This window comes from Pipistrellus hanaki, assembly GCF_964339955.1.
Source record: "Pipistrellus hanaki genome assembly, chromosome: X".
Taxonomy (NCBI): Eukaryota; Metazoa; Chordata; class Mammalia; order Chiroptera; family Vespertilionidae; genus Pipistrellus; species Pipistrellus hanaki.
Window position 1 is genome coordinate 46941360 of NC_140524.1, and position 14716 is coordinate 46956075.

A 14716-nucleotide genomic window follows, 5' to 3' on the forward strand; every position below is an offset into this window, starting at 1 on the left:
AAGACATAAATTTATCTCCTGAGGTTTTAGAAAGAGTTTGAATTTACAACTTAAATTTACTTGAAGCCAAAGGCCATTCCATTCTCTTTGCTTTGAGGATTTCCAAAACCAAAGTTTTAAACTTCATATTCAGCATAGACTTCAGAGGAGTATCTATATCCAACTGTTTTTCATCAGATAACAAATTGTCCAAGTCTGGGGAAATCTTGATTAGCTGGCTGCTAAGTACCACTAAATAGTTTCTGATGATGGTGATAATTGAATCCACCTCAATAACTAAATAAGAAACACAACAAAATACTTCTTCACAAAATTACATCTTCTAATTCATCTTTGCTACAAGATCTATTCCCAAATCCTTCCTGCTATTTGCTTTTTTTTACATTAAAACAATTGAGACTGCTTACTGGGATTTTCCTCCCCAGTTTGTTTTTCACAAAATTTACTTGCAGAAGAAACAGCTTTTTAAAAAATTCTTTATTCTTGAGAGTATTACATATGTCCCCTTCCCCCCCACATTGTCCTCTCAGCCTGCCCCTGCCCCTCAGACCTGGCCTTCACCCTCTGCATTGTCTGTGTCCATTGGTTATGCTTATACACATACAAATTCTTTGGTTGATCTCTTATCCCCACCCCACCCCCCGAAGAAACATCTTCTCATTTATAAATAAAAAGAAGCCACCCAGCCAGTATTTCTCAGTGGTTGAGCATCAGCCTATGAACCAGGAAGTCACAGTTTAATTCCTGGTCGGGGCATATGCCTGGGTTGTGGGCTCAATCCCAGAGCGGGGCATGCAGGAGGCAGCTGATCAATGATTCTCTCTCGTCATTGATGTTTCTATCTCTCCCTTTCCCTTCCTCTCTCTGAAATCAATAAAAAACATATTACAAATGAGAAAAAGTTAAATAGTAAGAATGAATCTTCTTTAATAAGTAAGTGTACCATAGAGACATCTCTGAACAAGGAGTCAGAAGTCCTGCATTATATTCGCAAATCTATGTTTTCTAGCTGTTTGACCCTGGGCAAGTCACCTTACTTCCTGAGTCTCAGTTTCTTCATCAAATAAACAGAAAGCAGTCACAAGATATCCTATACCCCAAAAAGAAGGAATCAGGCCCTCAAATCTCCCCAGACTCTTCCACAATCATTTGTGATAATGACAGCAGGGTGTGTGAGGTTGCAGAATGGGGAAAAGGAATGTTTCCATACTATGAATCTCAATAATTTCAGCAGCAAATCTCATTTAAGGTGTCCTTTCACTCGTTCATCCTCAAGTTGAACTGGTCTTTCACTCAATTGCCAAAACTGGCATCCAGTCAGGGCCACCATACAGATGCCCACAGGGAAGCACACATCTTAAGAGAGCAAGAATTGCTCAGCCAGTGTGGCTCAGTGGTTGAGCATCGACCTATGAACCAGGAGGTCATGGTTTGATTTTTGGTCAGGGCACTTGTCTGGGTTGAGGGCTCGATCCCCAGTGTGGGGTGTACAGGAGGTAGCCAATCAATGATTCTCTCCCATCACTGATGTTTCTATCTCTCTTTCCCTTCCCCTCTGAAATCAATAAAGACATATGTTTAAAAAAGAAAGCAAGACTCAAGAGTTCCAACAATGATTACTGAAATGATTTTAATAAAGTAGTTTATTGAGGAAGATAATTTAAAAATCCCTTAATCATCAGCCTGCAGACTCAAGGGTCCCAGGTTCTATTCCGGTCAAGGACATGTAACCTTGGTTGCAGGCACATCCCCAGTAGGGGGGGTGTAAGAGGCAGCTGATTGATGACTCTCTCTCATCGATGTTTCTAACTCTCTATCTCTCTCCCTTACTCTCTATAAAAAAAATCAATAAAATATATATTTTTTTTAAAAATCCCTTAATCATCAAATGGACATCTTCAGTGAACCAAAACCAAAATGGCACCGCTCTCTCATTAGGAATTTCCTTTATGTCATTTACATCCTTTACCAGGCAGATATTTTAAATGAGGTCAAGAAACAGACCTACCACCACGCCCTTCCTCCTGCTTTCTTTGTTATGTGACCCTTTAAGGACTCAGTCAAACAATGACAAAGATGGGAAACTAAATGACACACCTGCCTCAATGTTCAATGTTCACACTAGTCCCTCTGGCTTGGTTATTCACAAGGAAATGTCGCCTGTTTCCTTCTCATGGGAGACTTTGTCAACTTGTCAACCATAGCACTTGAGCTTACATGGAGCACTTTTAGGACCTGTAGCTCTGTAAGTGAGTATTCCTCAAATTCACCACAAATATGAAACCACCAACAGTAAGCGCTATTGAAGAGCTCTCTAAGGCAGTTTAGAGAATAAATTTAACTCACCCCTTCCCAAGTGTCTGCAGATAAGGGCTTGAGCCAGCATCATCTGTCCACAGCGTAGCATACATCCCCAGCCAGCATCTGATGAAGGGCCTGTTCCTCCTGTTGGCAAATGGATGGCAATAAATATGAGTTCCTGAAATTACCCTTTCCCCAAACAATCAGCATATCTGGGAATATTCAAGACAGACACACACACACACACACACACACACACACACACACACTGAAAAGAGATAAGATGTATAGCCAGATATCAAACAGGGTTTGTTATAGGGTGAAACTTGCAAAGTTAATACTAAGTTAACTAAAATGGGTTCTGTGGCCAAAAACAAAATAAACAAATGAACAGAACCTGCCCCTTATGTTTTCTGCTTGGAGACTTCTAGGTATGCATGCAATTTTGGTAGACGAGTGCAATGTATGACTACCAACACTTAGTCTATGCCATACAATCATCTGTTTGACCAAACCTGGCTTTGCACAGCTCACCTTTCAGGGAAACCTGTCTTACCTTACTTAAGAAATAAATGCTACCAAACGCAATCATCAAAATGGTCAACGATATCTGGAAGACTTTTGACTGTTCTAAATGTCCATTATAAAGATCTGAACAGCAAGAAGGGCAATGTACAATAGAGGAACGAGTCTTAAATTGGGCATCATACTAGTCTCTAAATCTAAATCTCATCTATAGCCTGGGGATAATAGCATATGCCCTGGCTATTATCAGTGGGTATTATAAGAATTAAGTGCGAGAGTATCTGGGAAAGTGCTCTACAACCCACTCAGAATAATGGAAATATTTGGTGTTATGGGTAAGGTCACAATTAAGAATGTTATTAATAGCCCAGTCAGTACTTTTCAGTGGTTGAGCATCTACCTATGACCAGGAGGTAATGGTTCAATTTCTGATCAAGCCGCATGCCCAGGTTGCAGGCTCAACCCCCACAGTGTAGGGTGTGTAGGAAGCAGCTTCTTTCTCTCTTCCCCTCTTCCTTCCTCTCTCTGAAATTCATAAGAAACCCAATCTCATTTTAACCAAATAATTTCAACATTTCCCCCTACCTATGTTTTGATAAATATATTATATATAATACATTATATATTTATTAAAATAATACTATTAATAAATTTAAAATGTACTATATCTTTAAAAGGCACAAAACAAGTTAATAAATAAAATAATATAAAGAGTTCCATTTTAAGAACATTTGATGTAACAAAAATCTCACAAATGTGGCCAGGATGAGCTCAATATCCTTTATCATGCTACCAATGAAATCAGATAACTTGGATGGCAGAGGAGACATTCTGCTTTCATTGCTTTCATATCCCAATATGGAAGTGAACAGTATACTATAAGCATGATCTCACAAAAGTAACTTTAAAGAGGGCCATGAACCTTATAAAATAAGTGAGCCAAGGTGGCTGCCCCTTTCCTTTTGTTGTGGGGATTGAAGGAGAGTTGTTACAGTAACAAGAAAGGGGTTGAGCCAACTTGGAAGCTGAAAGAGGAGCCCTTGGCTCTTGCTCATATTGGGATTACCAGCCAGATTAGTATGGAAAAGATTCAGTGAAGCTCACATAAAGAAGAGAGCATAGCTGGAACCGGTTTGGCTCAGTGGATACAGCGTCGACCTGCGGACTGAAAGGTCCCAGGTTCGATTCTGGTCAAGGGCATGTACCTTGGTTGCCGGCACATCCCCAGTGAAGGAAGGTGGGGTGCAGGAGGCAGCTAATCGATGTTTCTCTACCATTGATGTTTCTAACTCTCTATCCGTCTCTCTTCCTCTTTGTGAAAAATCAATAAAATATATTTTAAAAAAAAAAAAAAGAAGAAGAAAGAAAGAAGAGAGCATTGAATGCCAAAACATTGTCAGAGTTGAATTGCAAATATCTTGAAGCCTTACGAAGACCTCTTCACCAGAGAAAGTTAACAGTTTAGAATCACTGGGTACTAAAAATAGCTATTTTGTTTGTTTTACTGATCAAGTACTTCCTGCAGAGATTTTTTTTTTTAAAGATGTCTGTGTGGACTTCATCTATGGCACTTTATCAGAAAAATTGACCTGAAGCCAATAGGTCCAGTCCTATATCAAAATTTGTCAGTTAGGAGAATAGCTTCCATCATTTGTGTTTTTGGTAATCTTTTCACACAGGGCCATGATACCAGGAATATGTCACCCTACTTGCAAACATTTTAGCAATTTTCTCTAGCAGGAGCCTGTTTACTTAGCTTATTGAACTGTCCTTTTTCTTTCTTTCTAGACAGCAGCTGGTACTAGAATTAGGGCCAAGGAAATCTATCTTAATTCATCTCCCAGTGGCAAGGTGTTCGCATTTCATAGGGGGAAATAATCAAAAGAATCACTTTCTTTTCTTCAGGTACAATTGTATTTAATAATCAAGTAGCTACACAAAGCAGTATATTGTAATTTAATACATATTGCCCAAATTAAAAGTCTGACTTTTTCCTTATTCTCAGAAGTAAAATAAATTATACCATCCAGAGCCTGAATACTTGGAGGTGGGCTCAAAAGTATCCTGGCATTACACATTAACACTATGGAGCCATACATGATGAGGTTCCTTAGCAATGAAACTTGCATAAAGTGTAGGACTTAAATACTCCCCTAAATCAAATTCTTAATCATAGTGAGCTGCTAATTTGGAGATTTCTGTGAACTCATTGAAAATTTCAGGCAAGTTATGTACAAGGAAGAAAGCACAGTATAACAAATCATATACCTACCAATTGGTGAAAATTTCCTTCTGTATGTAAACCATAGACGAGCACTTATATCAGACAACAGCTTAGATTTTTCTGTAATTAAATGTGAAATTCAAATTAAATCACCACATCCCATCTAAAGATATCTGCTTTTGATTTCTGATCCAGAAGCAAACTCATTTTCAAATAACCAGATAAATCCATTATTATGAGGCCAGGGAAATTCATAAGAAACCCAATCTCATTTTAACCAAATAATTTCAACATTTCCCCCTACCTATGTTTTGATAAGAGCCACTGGCTAGTACAATGATGCTGGGTGGCTTCTGTCTCTTTTCCACTGTACTCCATGGTCTTGGCAGGTACCAACACTGGGGTCATGGCCATAAAACAAAGAATATGGAAAGGAAGAATCCTAGATAACCAACTAACAAGGCAATTAGCCCTGCCTAATTGATAACATTTGACTGAATCTATCATTAGCATTCACTTTCTGTTATCTAAAACTGGGTATGGGTGTGTGTGTGGTGGGGTGTATACATGTGGACATGTTTAACTAAAATGAAAGTGCCCCGTTAAGCAAATCAATTATATAAGCAATGTGTTAATACCGCCTAGTGCCATGGTCGGCAAACTGCAGCTCGTGAGCCACATTGGCTCTTTAGCCCCTTGAGTGTGGCTCTTTCACAAAATACCACAGCCTGGGTAAGTATATTTTGAAGAAGTGGCATTAGAAAAAGTTTAAGTTTAAAAAATTTGGCTCTCAAAAGAAATTTCAATCGTCGTACTGTTGATATTTGGTTCTGTTGACTGAGTTTGCCGACCACTGACCTGGTGCAACTGGCATTTGTAATCTAAATAGATGTATAACATCATAAATGTTTTTGTCTACTTGAAAGCATGCTTTCTTGTATTCTATGACAAATTTATTTTGATGGCCATAAATATGGCTTCCATGTTCCCATCAATATTTAGATGTGGTTCTATCTTTCTTAGTCTTCTAGCTTCCCTTTTTCAACAACACATCCATGTTTGTATTCCATATAGTACTTATAGCCATTGCATTTTAAAAGAAAAAAAGTAAATTCATTATCAGTCTATACTTTCTATTTTCTCCCTTGCCTTTCCTTTGAACTAATCAGAAAATTACTGCCTGGATTGTCTTCCCCTTCATGCCCACAGTGCCTAGCACATTTTGTGAAGCAGCTATATAATGGTAGATTCCTGGAGTCAAACTCTGCCTGCGTTTGAACACTGACTATTCTACTTATCAACTCTGTAGCCCTATCATTGAGATTCATTTTTATCATCCATAAAATGGGGAGAGCACTACTTCACAGAGTTGTAAACATTCCATAAGATAATACATGAAAGTGCTTAGATGCTACAGTATGTAGTAAGCCTACATAAGTGTTAGCTGTTATTATATATGCCTCCTCTTAAAATGTAAAGACCAGTCACTCCTTCCTCTGATATTTTCTACACCTCCCACCTTCCCTATATGCTACGAAGTCTGGGAAAGTTGTATGGATATTTTAACAATTTCACTTTAAAAGTAATTTTGCAACTTAACATTTGAATATGGGTATGTTTGACAACCTAGTGATTTCTGTTGTCATGGAATGCAGAACTAGAAGATATGAGCTCCAGTCCCTTCATTTTATGTGCTAGTGAAGGGAGTTAAGCTCCAGAAAGAGAAAATGACTTATCTAAGGTAGGAGAAGAGTCTGAATAGAAAAATTCTTCTAATGGCTAACCCCAGCCATTCTCCACTGTTCAGTCTTCTCCCAACAAAATTATGAAGCCAGACTCAGGAGGAGTTACAAAATGCCTAACTTCCTTTCCTGCTTTTTGATGAGCATTCTGTTCTTCCCTTCATTCTGGGGCCTCTTCTAAGACAGATACAAAATCAGAGCTGCCTCTCTCCAAGCTCAGGCTTTATCTGGGTATAGGGCCATTAGCAGTTTTAGTTTTAAAGGTCTTTCCCAATCTATGAGACTGTAAGGGTAGGAAAGACAAAGTCAGCTCTAGCCAGTGTAACTTAGTGGTTAGAGGATTGGCCTGTGCACTGGAGGATTTAAGGTCAAGGGCACATAGCTGGGTTGTAGGTTCAATCCCTGGCCACAGTCAGTTCCTGTATAGGAGGCAACCAATCAATGTGTCCAATCATGTGTCTCCCTTATATCAATGTTTCTCTCTTTCTCTCTTCCCCCCCCCCTCTCTCTCCTCTTACACTCTCTCTAAAAAGCAATGGGAAAAATTTCCTTGGCTGAGGGTTAACAATAACAAAAAGACAAATTCAAGCTTCCTTTCAATCTATCTAGCTGCATGTTCTATACACAATCAGAATAAAGTAAAACAGGGCTACAATCAGAAAAATATATCAAACTACAGCACTTCTCGGTGTCTGCTATCGTTTCTGACAGCCGTGGGCTATTTAGAAGTCCCCAGTGCTTTAATCTAGACAGAAAAGGACATGTGAGGAATGAAAAGTATGTAGACCATTCATCAAAGACTAGATACTGGTTGCTGACACCAGGAGTGGGTCCATGCTTTTTGAAACCTGAGTCTTATAGAATTCAGGGGTTCTCCTTAAGGGGAAAGAATACGAATATATGACCTTTTCAAATTGTACAAACAGGACCATATGAACATGCTACAAGGGCCTCAAGGTCTTGAAAAAGGCCTCTGCAAGGGAAAGGCCTGAAGCTTAAACTTCTTTGGCTGCCAGGTAAATCAGCTAGAGAGTAGGATTAACAGTTATCAAGGTCATGTTCTGCCAACCCAAGGAGGAAAACCATATAACACCTTGACCTCAGCACCCACTTCATTTGGGTTCTCACAGACAAATGCAACCAAACCTTACCTGTTTTAAGGAGATGCTGTTTCCCCAAGATCCATACCAGGTCATTTGTATCTGGAAATTCTTCTAGGTAGTCAGCAAAAATAGTAATTTGGTTTTCATACTTGGATAAAACTGAAATTAAAGGGAAGAAACTCAGGCAAAATTTAACAGAAGGGGCTTGCTTCTGTAGTCTACTGATTATAACCTTTGTCCTAAAGGTGAAAGGTCATGAGCTAAGCTCCAAAATAATAGAAGCAAATCCTTTTCTTTGAGGAACAGAGACAATCACAGACCACAAAATCCTTTAGTAAAGGGATTTCCTCTTGACCAACTTTTTTGACCTTTCCTTTGTCAAGGCACTATTTGGTGCCCCATCTTAATAATTATTTGGCTACAGTTAACTCAAAACCTTTTCTTTCCTGAGGCCTTCTTAGTAAATAGCCACTTATCTAGCTTCTCCTAAGATGAGTTTATCAAGAAATACAACAATACCTTAATACATAACTACTACCCACATCACAGGGAATATTGTAAGGTTTCTAGTGGCCAATGACTTGGAAGGGGCTATGACAAGCCTCAAAGTTTATACAACTGTGAAAATGTAATATTTTAGCTGGAAGACTGAATGTTTTAATGGTACTTTTATTTGTTATTTTATTCACATACTAGAGGCCTGGTGCACGAAATTCGGGCACTGAGGAGGCTGTCCTTCAGCCCAGCCTGCACCCTCTCCAATATAGGACACCTGTGGGATCAGGCCTAAACCTGCAGTTGGACATCCATCTCACAATCCAGGACCACTGGCTCCTAACTGCTCACCTACCTGCCTGATTGCCCCCTATCTGCTCCCTTGCTGGCCATTGCCCCCAACTGCCCTCCCCTGCTGGCCTGATCACCCCCAAGGCTTTTATTAGTATAGATATGACTCTGTACAGGAAATGTTACTAACCCTGCTTTATAATAAGGGCTTGACAATTGAATCATTAGCATCAGACACCAAGATTTCCTTTCTTTGAATAGTGGAGGGAATAATTATCTTGTCTTTAATTTACCCAGAAATTAAAATGAGATACTGTCTTAGAAAAGTATAAAAGCACCATAAAAAGACAACTGTCTTTTTCATGCACTGAAAAGATAATGAAGTGGTAAAATGAAAAACATTATTTTTATTCTCCCCTTCCTTCCTTTACAGCTTTTATTTAAACTTTGAAATTTATAAAAATTTCACTCCAATTTTCATTTCTTTACATTCAATATTATTTTCTATTGGTTTCTGGTTTTATATTAGTTACAGAATAGTGGTTAGACAATCATATACTTTACAAAGTGTCCCCCGATATTTCCAGTACCCACCTGGCATCATACCTTCATTACCACACATTGACTATATTTCCTATTTAAGTGACAATGGGTTTACAGGTTCCTTCCAGTCTTTCGTGTTGCTCGTCCTTCCCTTTCCTTCTCACTTCTTCCCTCATTTTCCTTATATAGTATCTCAATTGGCCATCAAAGCTCAGTGAAGGCACTGGGACACACTTCATCCATTTTACAGTCCAGGAAACTGAGGCCAATTCCAGTTGGCTGTGGAACTTGACTCAGCACACAGGAAGCCCTCAGAGCCATGCTCTCTGCCCTTCCTAAGGGGCAGCTGCCAGGCAAACAGAACAAACCTTCCCTTCAGGCTTCCGAGCCTCTTTCTCAAGCACCTCTTCATTGCGGATGCTCCACGTTCTTTTCTGGCCCTGGTCTGGTCCCCGCCCCCCCTGCTTCTCCAGAGCAGGTGAAAGGCTTCACACTCACCGCTTAGGCATGCTCTGCCCTGGTGCAGGGCACCTCAGGCTTGCTTTTGGGTTAAGGCAGGAGCAGGAGTCACTGCCACTAAAGTGTGAAAGCTGCCTGAGTGAGGCCGGTTAGCACTGGGAACTTCTCTGAATCACATCAGTCAGTCCAGTACCCTGCAGTGCGGCACCCCTCCACTGAGGTGACACCACCCCTTAACTCCCCCTCACACACACACCCCGCCTCAGGGGTGAGGGTCCTTGCCCCTCTGCCTGGGAGTCCTTCCATGCCCCTTGATCCCTGGCTGGGCCCACGCGTGTCTTGGGGCCATGCAGAACCTCTATCTCTCTGCAGGTAAGGCAGATCCCTGCCCTCAGTCTCCCCGAAGCAACCCCATGCCCAGGTCTCAGCAACCCCATGCCTGCGATGTTCCCCAGGGCACCACAGGAGCGGCTAGGCCAACCAGCCTTGCCTCCCCTGGGTGCCGATGTTGACAGGGCCCCCCAGGAGTGGCTAGGCTGGGTGCTGCCCCTCCTGGGGCCTGCGATGAACCCAAACCCCTCCCGGGCGTCTGGCACTGCCCAGCCTGCCTCCCCGGCCAATGGACTGGTACCTTGTGGATGGTGTCTAGCGCTGCCCGCACGGCCTCCTCTGCTCCCAATGGAACTGTACCCCCAGAAGCGGGCCATGGTGCTGCCTACCCTGCTTGCTTATGCAAATTAACCACCAATTTTTGTGGGTTAATTTACATACTCACTCTGATTGGTTGGTGGGTGTGGCTGGTGGATGTATAGCAGAGTGACGGTTAATTTGCATATTACTCTTTTATTAGATAGGATGACTTCTGCAAAGTAGGATCTTGCAGCTGATAAATAAGGGGGGGGGCAAAAATAGTTTTACAGTTGTGAGTATGCAAAACAGTTTATTTTTGCATTATTATTTATTAACTTTTGTATTATTTTACATATGAACAACTGTAAATCTACTTTTACCCTACTCTGTATAAATTGTTCTTGGGATTCACAAATGACTATGGTTATCTATCAAAATAAAGTAACAGAATAAAATATAATTAAACCTAGTAAGACATAGGCCACAGTCTCAGAGTTTATGACCATTTATTGTAGGAGGAGTTAAAATTCACTTTTGTACCACTGGTGTCTGCCAAAAGAGTTAAGACTGACCTAGGAAGGGTTTTTATCTCAAAAGTTCTCTTTTAAAAACTCAGTAAGGTGGGAAGAGAGGGATCATATCTCAATATAATAAACACTTTATATGACATACAGCCAACATCATACTCAACGGGTAAAAACTAAAACCATTTCCCCTATGAACAAGAACAAGACAGAGAGGCCCACTCTCACCACTCCTGTTTGACATGATACTAAAAGTGCTAGCCATAGCCATCAGACAAGAAGAAATAAAAGTCAGCCAAATTGGAAAAGAAGAAGTAAAACTGTCATTATTCACAGATGACATGATATTGTACATAGAAAACTCTAAAGACTCCATCAAAAAATTACTAGATTTAATAAATGATTTCAGCAATGTAGTAATATACAAAATTAACACTCAGAAACCTATGGCCTTTTTATACACCAATTAGAGGCCCAGTGCATGAATTCGTGCATGGGTAGGGTCCAGCCAGCCGGCCCCAATGGGGGCCCATTGGGCCAAGCTGGCAGAGGGGAGGGGCCACCAGCAGCAGTTGGTCAGTCAGCCTTGCCCCTGATCAGTCCCCAACACCCCGGTCAGGGCAGGGCCAGCTGGGGAAAGGGCTGTGGGCAGTTGGCCAGCAAGCCCCACCCCCAATCAAAGTGTCAGGGACCATCAGGGGCCAGGCCGGCTGAAGGGTGACCAATCGGGGTCTGAATCAAGTTGGTTGGCTGCAAGTCATAGCCACCAGTGCAAGTAATAGCCACCAGTCATTCCAGTCATTCCACCATTCTGATCACAGCGCTTTTAAATATATAGATAATGAACTCACAGAAAGAGAAACAAAACAAAAAAATCCCATTTACCATTGCACCAAAAAATTAAGATACCTAGAAATAAACTTAACTAAAGAGGTAAAAGATCTGCAATCGGAGAACTAAGGGACATTGAAAAAAAGAAATAGAGGAAGACATAAACATATTCATGGATTGGTAGAATCAACATCATTAAAATGTCCATACTATCCAAATCAATCTATAGATTTAAAACAATCCCCATTAAAATATCAACGGCATATTTCACAGACCTAGAACCAACTCTCCGAAAATTCATATGGAATAAAAAAAAAAGACCCCAAATAGCCTCAGCAATCTTGAAAAAGAAGAACAAAATTAGAGGGATCACAATACTAGATATCAAGCTATAATACAAAGCCATTGTTCTCAAAACTGCCTGATACTGGCACAAGAACAGAAATACAGACCAGTGAAACAAAACAGAAATAAACCAAAGCCATTATGCTCAATTAATATTTGAAAAGGAGGCAAGAGCATACAACAGATTCAAGACAGTCTCTTTAATAAATGGTGTTGGGAAAATTGGACACATACATGCAAAAAAAAAAAAAATTAAACTAGTCCACCAACTTATACCATACACAAAAATAAACTCAAAATGGATAAAGGACTTAATCTAAAGATTGGGAACCATAAAAATCTTAGAAGAATCCATAGGCACCAAAATATTAGGCATATGTCATACCAATATCTTTACCAATACAGCTCCTACAGCAATGGAAACTAAGGAGAAAATAAACAAGTGGGACTATATCAAAATAAAAAGCTTCTTTATAGCAAAAGAAACTGCATGGGAGAACATATTTGCCAATGTTATATCCAATAAGTGCCTAATCTCCAAAATTTATAGGGAACTCATACACCTTAACAAAAGGAAGATAAATAATCCAATCAAAAAACTGGCAAAGGACTTAGACACTTTTTGAATGTGGACCTACAGAAGGCCAAGAAACATGAAAAAATGCTCAAAGTCACTAATTATCTGAGAGATGAAAATCAAAATAATAATGAGGTATCTTCTCACACCTGTCAGAATGGTTATCATCAACAAACAACAAATGTTGTTGAAGTTGGAGAGAAAAAGGAACCCTCGTGCACTGATGGTAGGAATGCAGACTGGTGCAGTCTCTGTGGAAAACAGTATAGAGTTTCCTCAAAAAATTAAAAATGAAATTCCTACTTGACCCAGTAATCCTACTTCTAGAAATATATCCCAAGAAATCAGAAACACCAATCAGAAAGGACAAATGTACCCCTATGTTCATAACACCACAATTCACCATAGCTAATATTTGGAAACAGCCTAAGTGCCCATCAGCAGATGAGTGGATTAAAAAACGGTGGTACATCTACACAATGGAATACTATGCTGTTATAAAAAAAGAAAGAACTCTTACCATTTGCAATAGCATGGGTGGACATGGAGAGCATTATGCTAAGTGAAATAAGCCAGTCAGAGAAACATAAATATCATATGATCTCACTTATTTGTGGAATATAATGAACAACATAAACTGATGAACAAAAATAGATCCATAGACAGAGAAACATCAAACAGACCATCAAACCTCAGGGGTGGGGGGTTGTAAGAGATCAACCAAAGGACTTGTATACATGCATATAAGCATAACCAATGGACACAGACACTAGGGGGATGAGGGTATGTGCTGAGGGAGTGGGGTGGCAGGGGCAAGGTCAATCGGGGGAAAATAAGAGGTATGTAATACTATCCTATATAATAATGAGGTAATATGCAAATTGACCCTCACACCCTTGCACAAGATGGCCGCCCCCATGTGGTCAAAGATGGCTACCACAAGATGGCTGGCAGGGGAGGGTAGTGGTGGGTGATCAGGCCAGCAGGGGAGGGCAGTTATGGGTGACCTGGGTGGCAGGGGAAGGCAGTTGGGGGTGAAGAGTCCTGCAGGGGAGGGCACTTGGGGACAACCAGGCCAACAGAGGAGGGCAGTTGGGCATGACCAGGCTGGCAGGAGAGGGAAGTTGGGGGCAACTGGGCCAGCAAGGGAGGACAGTTGGGAGTGACCAGACCAGTAGGGGAGGAGGGCAGTTGGGGGCAATCGGGCCAGCAGGGGAGGGCAGTTGGGGGCAATCGGGCCAGCAGTGGAGCAGTTAGGCATCAATCAGACTGGCAGGGGAATGGTTAGGGGGAAATCAGGCAGGCAGACAGGCGAGCAGTTGGGAACTGGCAGTCAGACATCCCTCTAGGGGTCCCAGATTGAAGAGGGTGCAGGCTGGACTGAGGGACATCCCCCCAGTGCACAAATTTCATGCACCAGGCCTCTAGTATGTAATAATTTAAACAATAAAGAATTTTTTAAAAATTCTCTTTAAATAAATTTTCTGAGGGAAATAATATTGCAGACAGTAAATAGGTTTTCCAGCCAGCCTCCCAAAACTATTTTAAATTATAACCAGAAAAATCAAATTGATAGTATATTTTATAGTTATTTCTATGAGAACAATACATTAACTTCAATGCTAAAACACTCAGCACATACCTTCTCCTCTCTACTCTTAGAGTCTCCTCATACCCTATGGAAGAGGAATCCAGAGAAGATAGGGGTCCTTCTGTGCAGCTACAAGTAGCCACAGGTCTCTCTCAAAACAGTCCCTAAAAGCCTCATGTGAATGGTTTCCTATAAAAATGGCACTGTCGGATATGTTTAACTCACTTGAAATAACAAATTGTTTTCTTTTGGCTTTGTTTTCTAAGGCAGGAGCATACTGTTTTCATAAAAATAAATGTTCCCCAAAATAAATGAGTCATATCTGGTCATGAAAACAAGTTCATCTACTCAGAACACTTAGTTGGAGGTTGAAGTTACATTTTCCATAATTTTTCCAAGTTGAAACTATAATTTGTTTGAAGTTATAACTTTAGAAACACATCTACCCAGGGATACTGCCTTTCTTGAAACATATTACATAAATCCAGTTTTTCAGGGATTTAAGTAGCCTTTCTTCTCAAGATGTTTTAATTAT

At 40.5% G+C, this 14716-nt stretch overlaps 1 protein-coding gene across 4 annotated transcripts in view; it reads right to left on the reverse strand.

The window, feature by feature from the left end:
* Nucleotides 1-14716, reverse strand: part of ATG4A (autophagy related 4A cysteine peptidase) — an 88392-nt gene that overhangs the window by 43084 nt on the left and 30592 nt on the right. For 2 of the 4 annotated variants that reach the window (XM_084870485.1, XM_084870487.1), the window contains exons 2-4: nt 7944-8054; nt 5099-5170; nt 2347-2445 (exon numbers count right to left, since the gene is read on the reverse strand). In XM_084870485.1, coding sequence (XP_084726611.1) covers nt 2347-2445; nt 5099-5170; nt 7944-8054 — 282 coding nt within the window. The remainder of the gene's footprint in view (nt 1-2346; nt 2446-5098; nt 5171-7943; nt 8055-14716) is intronic. The other 2 variants (XM_084870486.1, XM_084870488.1) reach the window with 1 other exon arrangement.